This window comes from Coturnix japonica, chromosome 26 (assembly GCF_001577835.2).
Source record: "Coturnix japonica isolate 7356 chromosome 26, Coturnix japonica 2.1, whole genome shotgun sequence".
Taxonomy (NCBI): Eukaryota; Metazoa; Chordata; class Aves; order Galliformes; family Phasianidae; genus Coturnix; species Coturnix japonica.
The window spans coordinates 2109719-2121540 of record NC_029541.1 but is presented as its reverse complement, the minus strand read 5'-3'; the positions used below and the strand labels follow the sequence as shown (position 1 = coordinate 2121540).

At 49.4% G+C, this 11822-nt stretch overlaps 2 protein-coding genes across 4 annotated transcripts in view; both read left to right on the top strand.

Annotated features, from left to right (window-relative positions):
* Window positions 1-367: 367 nt before the first annotated feature.
* Window positions 368-6221, top strand: PPP1R15B (protein phosphatase 1 regulatory subunit 15B). Its single transcript, XM_015884955.1, has 2 exons — window positions 368-1939; window positions 3963-6221. Exons 1-2 carry the CDS (start codon window positions 836-838, stop codon window positions 4173-4175), a joined length of 1317 nt encoding a protein of 438 aa, XP_015740441.1. The 5' UTR covers window positions 368-835; the 3' UTR covers window positions 4176-6221.
* A 3722-nt stretch (window positions 6222-9943) lies between these two features.
* PLEKHA6 (pleckstrin homology domain containing A6) overlaps window positions 9944-11822 on the top strand; it is a 41110-nt gene continuing 39231 nt past the window's right edge. For 2 of the 3 annotated variants that reach the window (XM_015884946.2, XM_015884947.2), the window contains exons 1-3: window positions 9945-10138; window positions 10463-10539; window positions 10853-10910. In XM_015884946.2, coding sequence (XP_015740432.1) covers window positions 10056-10138; window positions 10463-10539; window positions 10853-10910 — 218 coding nt within the window. In that variant the 5' untranslated portion in view covers window positions 9945-10055. Of the gene's footprint in view, window positions 10139-10462; window positions 10540-10852; window positions 10911-11822 lie in introns of all 3 variants that reach the window. The other variant, XM_015884945.2, reaches the window with a different exon arrangement.

The following is an 11822-nucleotide window of genomic DNA, read 5'->3' as shown; positions in this document are numbered from 1 at the left end:
GACACAATATTGTCCATATTGACACAATATTGACCCAATATTGACCATATTGACACAAAATTGACCCAATATTGACCATATTGACACAATATTGACCCAATATTGACCATATTGACCGTACTGACACAATATTGTCACAATATTGACCACATTGACACAATATTGACACTATAGTGACCATTCCTGCTCCCAGCCGGAATAGTGCTATTCCCCTCCACGCCGCTAGGGGGCGCAATGCAATGCAATGCACAGCGGCTGATGCAATCCCTACACTAAGAGCTGGGCGGTGCCCTTCTACCTCCCTCCACCCAATCAGCGGCAGCGTAGCGACGTGACTTCTAACGCATGCGCAGTGGCTCTCGCCGGCCGGATGCGGATGTAAGCGCCGCTCTCTTTCCCCAGCCGCCATTTTGTCTCTCCCACCCCGACCCCTCAGGATGGCGCCCAGACCCCGCGGCCCAACGCTCATCCCCGCCGCCCCTCAGCGCTGCCGATATCGCTGAGGACACTCTTTATCACCTCTCATGGAGCCAAACAGCCGCCAGCGGCCCGGCCCAGCCGTGGATCCGGCTCAGCTTGGCTCGCTGCTCGGCTTCCCCATAGCTTGGCCTAAGAGGCCCGGCTCGGCCCAACCCTCCGCCTCCCCCTCGGCCTCACCGCAGCCCAACCCGCCGTTCTCGTTGCTGCGGCTTCTCTCTCAGCTCCTTTCCCCTTTGCCTGCATTGTTACAGCGGTTCCGACCCGGCCCGGCTTTAAGCAACGCCTTGTGCCCCGCTGGGCCTTCAGCTCCACCGCCCTCTATGCTGCTGCTACACGAGCCGAGCGCTGAGCTGCAATGGGACGAGGAGAAGAGAGCCTGGAGCCCACAAAGGGGCTGTGGGGATCGGGGCTGGCTGTGCCTCATGCTGGGCTCCTCTCCTTCATTCTGGGAGCCAACAGCCCGACGTGCCGCTCTGCTAACAGCCATCTACCGCAGCCTCTAAGTGCTGAAGCGTGGGGAGCACCCGGCCGGCTGCATGAGATGGAGATGCTCCGAAGCAAAAGGCTGGATTTTCTCCACTTGAGGGGCCTGGCAGTGCCCGAGCCGGATCATGGCTATCACAGCCTGGAGGAGGAGCAGCAGCAGCACAGGGGAACTGTTCCATGTGGGCAGCATGGAGCCTGGAGGCAACACAGCGAGCTGGAGGGAGCCCGGGGTTTGGTTGAGAAGGGAGAGCTGCAGGAGGAACGTTTTGCTGCAGAGGACGGTGAGGGTTCTGAAACAGAACGAAGCCTGTTTGTGTCAGCTAGGCCTGCCTGTGCTAATAAGTTAATAGACTACATCCTGGGGGGGACCTCCAGTGGGGAGGAGAGTGAGGATGATGAGGATGACTGGGATGATGATGATGATGATGGGTTTGACAGCGAAGGGCTGATGTCAGATTCAGATGACAGCAGCCAGGACGGAGAGAGGTTGCATCTGTGGAATTCCTTCTTGGATCCTTACAACCTTCAGAACTTTACAGCAACCATACAGACATCGTCCAGCCAGCCGGGGAAGGGTATGACCTGCACAGCTAATGTAGGAGAGGAGGAGGAGGATGAGGAGGATTCTTCATGGGCAGAGTCATCTTCAGGTTCTCCTCACCCCAGTTCAGAAGATGAGGACGAATGGGATTGTAACAGCGTGGACGAGGCAGAAAGCTTGAAACTTTGGAACTCATTCTGTACCTCAGATGATCCTTATAACCCTTTAAATTTCAAGGCGCCCTTTCAAACAGCGGAGAAAAGAGGGAAGGCCGTCTTCAGAGGAACAGAAGGGCTGAGTTTGGTCACTTCTGAGCATAGTCACTTAACTATCTGTAGGGTACAGCTGGAAAAACATAACTGTGGGGTCACAGACTTGGTGCAGCATGGCATTCTTTCTGGTGAAAAATGTAGAAGTGCCAAGAGGAAAAAGGTATATTCTGTTTCTGGCTTTGTGTGGTTTTGATTGTGGTATGAGGGTGAGGTCATTTGCACCAGGATTCCAGTGGTGCCAAATGATGCTTCGTGAGCTTATGGTCTAATTATATGGCTGAAAGCAACGTGTCTCACATGGCAGATCTCAATTCAGTGACACAGAGCATGGAATTTCTTTAAGTTTCATTTCCAGACTCAAAGTGAAGCTTTATTTTTAAGACGTGACTTTCATTCTGTATTTGTGTTCTATTTATGTTCTAATGTCCATCATCAGAGAAGCAGATGAGAATCATTGATCAACGTTTTTCCCTCTGGAAAATACCCTTTTCTCTTATGAATCACGCTGTTAAGTATCTCAGGACCTTTGTGTGTATATAGAATAACCAGCACTTAGTGCTCTAAGCTTTGTGTGATGAGCCTGTTTGAGTTAGACACCAAATATCTTTTGGAGGAGGAAAAGAATTCAGTGTTGGGTTGGCACACGCTGCAGGAAAGCCATTAAAGCTGCACTGTAAAGTGCATTGATGCTTCTTGGGGTGTTTGGATTCAAGTTTTATATCCCTTATCAAAGAATCATTGAGGTTTGGAAGGAATCATCTGCCCTCTGATGGGGTCTGTGATGCTGCAGATGTACACAGCTGCTTTTCAGGTGTGCTGTGCTCCTCTTTGAGTCTCTCATGACACTTCCAGCCTTTGTGTGAGTAATAGTGATGCTGAGCCCCAGGTGAATGGACCAGCATAACAGGATAGCAAAGAAGAAAAGTAACATTCTTGCCAGGGAAAGATCTGTTAACCTGTTTGAGAGCCTGGCTTGGGTGTAACTTCATACCTGTTCTCACTGGGGCAGGTGATGGTGACAAGCTGAAGGGTTAGCACAGGTTAAATATTGGGTTTTATATAGGTGGTTGATACTGGTGGCCTAAAATCTTGTTGTGTGGCTGGGAATTACTCTTAACCAGTGTCTATAATAGTTTTGTATTTGAACTAATTTACTGTTTGTATCCATAAAGGACATCTAAGCACGGTATTTGGCCAGTAATTGTGCCCAAGGGTATCTCAGACTGATGTAAAAAGGATGAAAGGTGGTAACTCACAAAGGGACAGGCTGATGTAACAGCTCCGTGTGCCTGCAGGCAGATGTTTAATTAGACCAAAACGAAGCAGAGGTTTCTAAACACTGACCCATGACATGTTTGAGTCACTTGTACCACTCACAGCCTTTTCCTGTGTGGCATCCTGCAATCATGCAGCAATATCTGGTTGTGAAGTCAGAAAGCCCAGGAGCCTTTTGTTTTGCTTTACACGATAGCAAATGCTGAAGGATGTGTGGGGGTTTGGTGCCCACACTTGTACTGGGAAGTAACCTGGGATCACTGCACTAGAATAGAATTTCAGCAGGTTGCTTTCAGCGCAATCCCTGGCAGCTCTGTATTCTCTGCTGGTTTTTATTTCTCCCATTACTGTTACCTTCATGTTTTCTTCCTTTCATTACATTTGATACTCCCCTGAGCAGGTGGGTTTGCTCTGATCATACACTAAACCAGTCCTTATTTGTGGTGTAGTAGGACTTGTTATCAGTGCTGGAGTTGACTCACATGGTTACTCACTATACAGAATGATTGTTGCTATTTTTATGGTGTATGTAATCAGAAACACAGGTCTGCAATGTGTTTATGAGCAGCGTGCTCTCTTGTGACACGTGGATCATTCCAGGTAACCTGGAGCTGTGTGTGAGCCTTCAGCCACCATTTAGAAACCATGCGGTGGTTGAAGCACTGCTTTGGGAAGAGAGAGGGTTGGCCAATGGAGCTGAGGTTGGTTTTAAACCCAGGAGGTGAAACGCAATCCTGCCTGGCTGGTGCAAAGCTCTACCATGAGCTGATGGTGTAACTGAGGGTGTTTTTTTATCTTTTAGACATAGAGAATTGCTTTGAAGGTATTTAATGATACATACAGATAAGGTGTGAGCTCCTTTTGTATTATTGTGTGGCTAACGCTTTAATCAATGATGTCTTTTCCAGGTGACCTTCCTTGAAAAGGTAACAGAGTATTATGTCAGCAGTGAGGAGGATCGTAAAGGACCCTGGGAAGAGCTGGCACGAGATGGCTGCAGGTTTCAGAAACGCATCCAAGAAACAGAAGAAGCCATAGGATACTGCTTCACCACAGAGCATAGACAGAGAGTTTTCCATAGACTCCAAGAAACCAACCACAAGGAGGAGGATCTCTTCTAGCACCTTAAAACATGCAGTGGTTGTGTGACCCTGAGCACTCGCAAACACCTTCCAAACAAGAATTGGCAGCTGTTTTGAAATGGGGAGAAAACTTTTTCCCCTAGTTTAATATTCAGCCAACAAATACACCTGTGTGTGCGTCCCATTTTGATATCCAGACCAAACCTCCTTGAGGCTGAGGGTGGTATCATTGTGTTCCCCTTAAGTAAAGCCTGAGAAACAGACTGCTTTAAGTTCAATCCATTCCGAAAAATGCCTTGTCTGCCATATGTTGAGAAGTGGTGGCTGTTAAGTTGGAATTTTGCACTTTGAAAAAGCAAAGCATATTTTGAAGGAAATATTTATGGGGTTCAGAACCTCGTTATTGCAGTTTTGATTTAAAGTTTCTGCTGGTTTTGTGGTTCTTTATGTTTTCTTCTGTTAGCTGGTAATGTTAACCTTGCTGTGCAAAGCAAGGAGCGTTCTCCTTCCTTCTAAGGTCCCAGCTTTGCGTGTGACTGTTGGATTGTGTGGCACTTTGATGTCTTAATACATCAGTCTATGACACTGAGGGATTCAGGGGAGCTCTGGTGCACTGTACACCCTTTGGGTTGTCTCTATTTAAGTCATACCTTTACCCAGTCCTGTTCCAAAGGGTGTTGTCCTTGTGAACCACCTCTTTGCTTTCAGGGCAATAAAAAGCCTCATTGTGATCAATAACTGAAGCTTCAGTGCATAGAAAAGCTTGTGGCTGATGCTCTGAGTTGATGTAGTTGTGCACAGGGAGCTGCACCATCATTCTACAGATCATAAAACAACTTCACCGTGATGGATTCTGCTTGTTGAAGATGGATTGAAGTGAAGTGTTGTTCATTTTTGCTTTTATCTGGTCCTTGCAAGGGGAATTATCTTCAGCTTCTAGAAATCTTAACACTAGGCATGCTGTGTTCTTTACCCAAAGCAGTATTAATACCTCTAGGCATCTTTACCTTTGTTCACCTGGTTTCCAAACAGCAATTTCATGTCTGGGATCTCACCCTTGAGGTCTGCAGTGGAAGGAAGGCCCTTATTATTGGTGCTCCTACCTTTATGTGTTTCACTGCTATTCAGTCAAAGTAAAACAGGGCAGCTTGGATGTGCTTATGGAGCTGAAAGATGGTGGGTTTCACTTGGCCAGGCCATGAGATTGTGCTGTGGAATAAACACCAAACATTAAACCTAGTCAGTTTGCACAGCTTTTCTGTGGTTAGGAGTTGGTTTTGCTGTGTTGTTTGCTAACTGCTCTGCTTTTCTGTCTAGGAAAAAGCATGCAGGCTGATTGATGTGTTAGAATTAAGGCAGCGTGTTGCTGTGTGACCCTCGCATGGCTGATAAATCAAAACGCTGTTGGTAAAATACACAATAATGATTTTTCCATGGCATTCCCACATCTATTTGCTCTAGGAGAGCTTGCTGTGCTCCAGCTGCCACACCTGGTTGCTGGCATGAAGCTCTGGAATGATGTGAATTAACACCTGCTCTGATCTTTGCTTTCTAGACACTTGGGAAAGGCTGCAGCTGAAAGGAGCAGCGTTGACAAATGGTCCCTAAACTCCATTGCCAAACTGCTGCTTCCAACAGCACCTTTTGATCTCTGAGATGATTCAACACCGAGCTCTCAGTCCTAAACCTGGTGGCTCTCAGTGTGAAATTGCTGCTTGGAAAGTCTTTCAGTCCCATTTAAGGTGCCCAATGTGATAAGTCATGAAACACTAAATTAACGAGCAAGCTAAGCTGATTGGTCACCATTTTCCCCTATGCTGGACCTTAAGGGGGTCTTGCAGGACGTGTATGTGTGTGGTTTGAGGTGTGAAAACCAACGCTTATTGAACTTTAAATCAAAACTGTGACGAGCAGATTTTATTTTTATATTATTTAGAGGAAGCCAAGAGCCCTTCAGCCATCGGCTTTATTACAGATTTCAGTTGATTTCTTGTCGAGTTGGTTGGGTTTTTATAGATCAAAAGTTCTATTTCTGTACATAACGAAACTAATCTGTAAATTGTAATAAAGGTATTTGCAGGATAAGGCCGAGCTGGTTTCCTTTAGGGGATGGGATGGTAAGGAGGAAGGGATGGTAAAGGGGGGGGTGGGCCTTGTATGTGTTGTCTTTCATCTGTTTTCTATGCTGGGATGAATGGGAGGTGTCATTTAGTCAATGGGAGGTGCCAAACAGCTGAGCTCTTTAATTAGAGCCAGCTCACCCCTATATTTTGCACTGTGGAGTTGGCCTTTAATAGAGCAAATGATTCCTTCTCCTTTATGCTCTAAGGATGCATGGATGGGAGAGCAAAGTATTTGTTTCTAAGGCCTCTCTGGAACCACCTAACGTTGCATTTGTTTCTCTAACAGCACTGAGCTGGATGAGGAGGAGCATTTGGAACCCCCTGGAGTGCCATCCCACTCATTACTTGAAAGCAGAGAACAAACCTACGCAGTTAATATGAGCTGCAGCAGCTTTTTGATGCCGTGCTCACCTGTTCTGCTGGCTCCCAAAACCTGCCTTCAGAATGAAGAGTTGTGATTTCTTTTGATTCAGCTTAAGGAAATACGGTTAGTGTTGTTAAATGGGAGCTCCTCCGTAGCTGGCAGCACATCAAGGTGCCATCTGGAATGGAGAAATCCTGCTGGGTTGTGTTTCTTTTTTGTTATTCTATCAGCACCGAAGGCTGCAGTTGGAGCAGAATTGTTCTGGGGTTGAATCTTCTCCAGGGGACTTCAGAACTTGTTTGTCAGCAAAGCACACGGGGAGTAAATAAGCTGCTATTTCTGTCCCCATTGCTGACTGCATCCCCTAAAGTGCTGCTTGCAAATGAAGCCAGCTGCAGAGCTGCTTCAGTCCCATAAAGAAAAGAGCTCCTTCTGCAACTGAAGGCAATGGCAACTGTAGGAGGGGGTGAGAATCACACAGTGCAATGCCAGGGAGAGCCCAGTGCTTCTGAGGCTGCATGTAACCCCAATCCCATTCTGTACCAGTAAGATGGCAGTGAAGTGCATCCTCAAAGCTGTCCATTAGTCTTGAAGGTATGGAGTATTAGAGCCCATTAGCAGCAGGCATCCATCTGTCCTGCCTGCTAATGCTGCAGATAAAGGTTTCTGGGCAATAAAAGCACGTGCTGCTGCTGCCTTGTAGCAGCTGTACAAGCACATCCCATGTGCATTGCTTTCATCCCCTGTTCTCAGTGCTTTGTTCAACAACTGACACCTTCCCTATTCTTCTTCTTTCAAGCAGGAGGCAAAACAATTGCAAAAGCAAAGCCAAACAAACCCAACCCAAACCCAACCTCAGTAATGCTCTGTGCTGCCTCCCAACATCCCATCTGCTCCCTTTATGCAGCCCTGCTCTGGCAGCCAGACTTGAAGCTTCAGACCTTCAAACACTGTAAAGGTTTTTTCCTTAGCATCCTCTGGAGGAGCAGATGAGATCCCAGATAGAGATGACTGGGATCAGCCACAGCTCCGGTGCAATGAGAAGGAAAAGACAGAGCTGAGAGCTAAGGGGCAGTGTAGGAGCAAGGGCTGGCACAGAGCATGGCTGCACAGCAAGGTCAGGAGCTGCTGGGGAGGCAGAGGGAAAGCAGAGCTCTAATACACCTGGTTTTCAATGCAGCAACCCCAGGTGCTCTGCTTGTTATGGGACTCAGGTGGGAGCTGCTGGGTGCTCAACAGCAGTAGGGGCTGAGCGCTGTATGAAGACTCCATCCATTAATCCCTCCCTCTGTTTAGATGGTTGGTCCATCCATCCAAGCAGGCCTGGTTAGGGTTTGATTTTCTAACGCAAGAAAAGCCAAAATGGTTCAAATAAAAGACATAAACGGGAGAGGAGCCGATCGTTCCCCAGGAGGTGGTGCCAGAGCCGCGTTGCTGCAGAGCCACGGGCGGTGCGATGTCCTGGGGATGCTCCCGTGCTCACCATCCCTTCTAAAGGATGCACAGATCCCTTGCTGGGTTCACCCTTGGAAGCATAAAGTTGTTCCAAAGGAGCCCTCGGTGTGAGCCCACCTGTGCTGGAATGAGCTGAGAGCTTTTAAAAGGATTTGAAACCATAAGAAAATAACAAGCCCTGCTGGTATTTCCCCTTTTGAATTTCCATTGGTTTAAGCTATAAAGAAACAAGAAGGGGGGGGTGAAAAAAAAAGAATCTCTTGTGGAAAGCAATAAAAGCTGATTTATTTACCTGGCAGAACAGAGCTCAGCATTCTTGGCTGGAGGTCCAGCACAGCCCTCCAACAGCTCTGCCTCCCTTACCCAGACCTGGAGCAGCTCTACTGCTTCTACTCTTGGTATCTGATTCCCTGCTTGCAGCTCTGAGCAGCTGAACCCTATCATTGCCACAGATGACCCCGAAATGAATGAGGAGACCTCGGTGATACCCATAGTCAGGGTAAGGCGTCCCTCCCCAGGGGTTGGAGAGAGGGAAGGAAACCTTTTAGGATGATCTGAGCTTATCTCACACAGACTCCGATCCCACACACCCTTGGGGTGAGGCGTAGGGATGATGCTGCAGTAATAAGAGAGGTTTGGCCCTAGGCTAGAAGTTAAGGGCTGCGCACAACGAGCTCTCATTGCAATGGCTGCACTCAACCCTCTGCAGTTCTGCTGCTTGGAAGGCTTTGGTGTCACACCTGTACTAATGTAACACGTAAGAAATAGTTAAAAGAAAGAAACAACTCATCAGACACTGACTTTGTGAGCTCCTGGTCCTCTGAGATCTGAGATGGGGACATCTCTGGTTACTTCTAGGCTGCTCTGTGCCCGGAGCATTGGATTCTTTGGGTTGCCTGTTGGCTTTGGGTCACTCAAGTGTTTGTGCTGAGCACTGATTCAGGCTGAGCTGTGACTCAGATTGGAGGTGGATCTGAGTAAACGAAACTGTGGTGAATGAAGCTGGGCTGGGCAGGCGGGGAGGGAGCTGTGCCTTTGGGGTGACCTCGTTGTCCCCGGTGCCTCCCAAAGAGCTGATGTTGTGATGGAGCAGCACTGCATTGAGCTGCTGGGGTCTGGCCAAGGAGAAGATAAAGGGCAGGGATTCCCCAGCTGTGATTTGGCTGTGGGGGGGGGTCCCACCTTCCTGACTTTAGGATGCATCATGGCACATAGGAAGATCCTTTGGGTGAACTGATGCCCCACATCCCATCAGAGAATCTCTCTGATGCAAGCATTGCTCAGCAGAGCATCCCCTTCCTTCTGCTTTAGGGACCATCTCCAGAATTCACCTCTCTCCCCCCCCCCATCCCCTCACCCCACACCAGCTCATTTCCCTGTGCCATGAGAAACTCCCCAAAGGCACCACAGAGACATGAGGGCAATTGCTTCCCTCACAGTCACCCAGCCCGGCTGCCTCCCAGACCCCACCTTTCCCCTTGAAAGACGTTTAATTGATGGCTAAGAGTGAGCAGAGAGAAAATACCCATCGGGCAGCACCGAGAGAGCAGCAGATAGTCATCAGGGTGCCCTACATTCTGCCTCTGCTTGGCTGCGAGATCAGACGGAGAGAAGAATTTGACATTGTTTAAAATGAACAGGAGAGGGAAGGAACAACTCCATCATTACTCACCCTGAGTTAATTGATGGTAATTACACCGAGTAGGCAGTGGAGGAAGCAGAGATGGGCTTAGCCCTGCAGAGTCACTCTGAGCTGTGCCCTCTGAACCCTGCAGCCCAGCTCTGAGAGGGTTAAGTTGTTGGGTTTGGTTTTTCCTTTTTCTTTTTCCCTCCCTCCCTGGTTATTTGCAGCAGCAAACTCAGCCCGGTTGGAAGGTCTGAGCCAAGCAAGTGTTTGTTGGAGGTGGGGACAGGAGTTGTTCTGCACTTACCAAGAGGTACGAGGAGAGCAGGACGGGGCTGCTCTGTGCTGTCCCTATGGCAGATGACATTGACTGGCTGGACCTGCCGGGCAAGTGGACCTACGGTGTCTGCGGGGACGGCCGCATCTTCTTCATCAAGTAAGGTCCCACCACAAGGCAGGGAGGGGATGGGGCATGGGGGCATGGGGGAGTCTGGCTCCTGGGTTGGTGGATGGCTGGGGAACTGGATGGGGGCTCAGTCTGGGGCAGAAGCAAGAGTCCTCCCTGTCTGTTTTCCTATTGCATGTGACCCGCTCTCCTTGCTCCCTGTTTCTCCCTTCTTTGGGCCCAGCACTTCCTGATAGATGCTTTTTAGCCCCCAAATCTGCTCCTTTCCTTTCCTTTGGCTGCCAAAGTTTATCCCTATCATCACATAGGGTGCAGGGATGCCCGCAGTGCTCACTGCCTCCTTATCTTTCACAGCGACGAGACCAAATCCACAAGCTGGGTGCACCCTGGCACAGGTTACTCCATCCAGAGTGGTCATTTCTCCTGTGCTGGTAAGGAATGGGCCCTGACCCCCAGATGTTCTCCTTTGGGATAAGTGGAGGAGTGTGATGAAATACTCCAGAAGTGCATTGGAGATGCTGAGAAGCTGCTTTGCAGCTCAAGGGTTTAAGGGGCTTTGAATGATGAGCGAAGAGTTGCTGCATCCTTTGGGGAATACATCAACCTTTGTGACCTGTGGGGTGGCTTTGTAGCCAAAGCAGTTTGGCTGGAGTGATGGGGAGGGGACCAAGTTTGCCCCTCTGGTACAATGCCCAAAGGCAAAAACAAGGATGGCTGATCCCCACCTCTGCTGTGTGCTTCCAGGGCTGCCCCGAGGCTGGGAGGTGGACACCACAATGCACGGGGGCTTCTATTTTATCAAGTAAGTGATGAGGGCTGGGGGGAGCAGCTCTGCTGCTCTGGTGCACTTTACAGCCTCAACAATGGTGCACCCTGTACCTGCTTCTTCCCAGGGCATTGTTATGGGGTTTGCCCCCATCCTTTGGGGTGCTGTTGTTGCTGGTCTTACTTTGTCCCCCCTGAAATGCCTTCTCATGCAGTGCGATGCCAGGGCACACAGTCTGGGAGGCTTTTGAACACCATCACCTGCTGGTGGATGGGGCTGGAGTTCATGCTGAGCGCCAAAGTGTGAGATGGAAAGTGGGCAGGGGGTTCCTGTGGGTCATCCGTGTTGCTGTAGATGCAGTTGTGACAGTGCTGTGGGTACCAGCAGCCAAATGCCAGCAGAGCTCAGGCTGGTGCAAGCCTTTGCTTTCCTGACCCTGGTGAGGACATGGGCAGTACCTGCACTCCTGCATTCCTGCACATGAAGGTTTCCTCCCTGCACAGCTCCCTTTGTGCTCCCCTCACCACAAAAGCCACTGAGGACACCCAACAGAGGCAGCAGGACCTGCTCTGTGCCTGCCCTACACTGCAGGCAGCTCCTGCACCGACTTCCCATTGCAGATGCAAACAGCTCTGGGGATCCCTATGGTGTGTGAGCAGCCCTCAGCCCCCTGCCCCACATCTGGCACTATCACTGCCCTATTGCAAGGGTCCCTGGAGCCACCCTGACCCTGCATGAGGAGCTCAGTTCCAGGCTGGTGCACTCATTGGGGACAAGAGCAATGGGATTATAGCTCCATTGGGATATAGGCAACAGCGCTGTTTGTATGTACTGAGGATGTCTCGCCTCCTGGAGCCTCATGCAGAGCTCTAGGTGAGGTAAGGGCATCACAGATGGGATCTCTGAGCCTTATCTGCCTCACACAGAGGCTTCGCCGTGTGCTCAGCC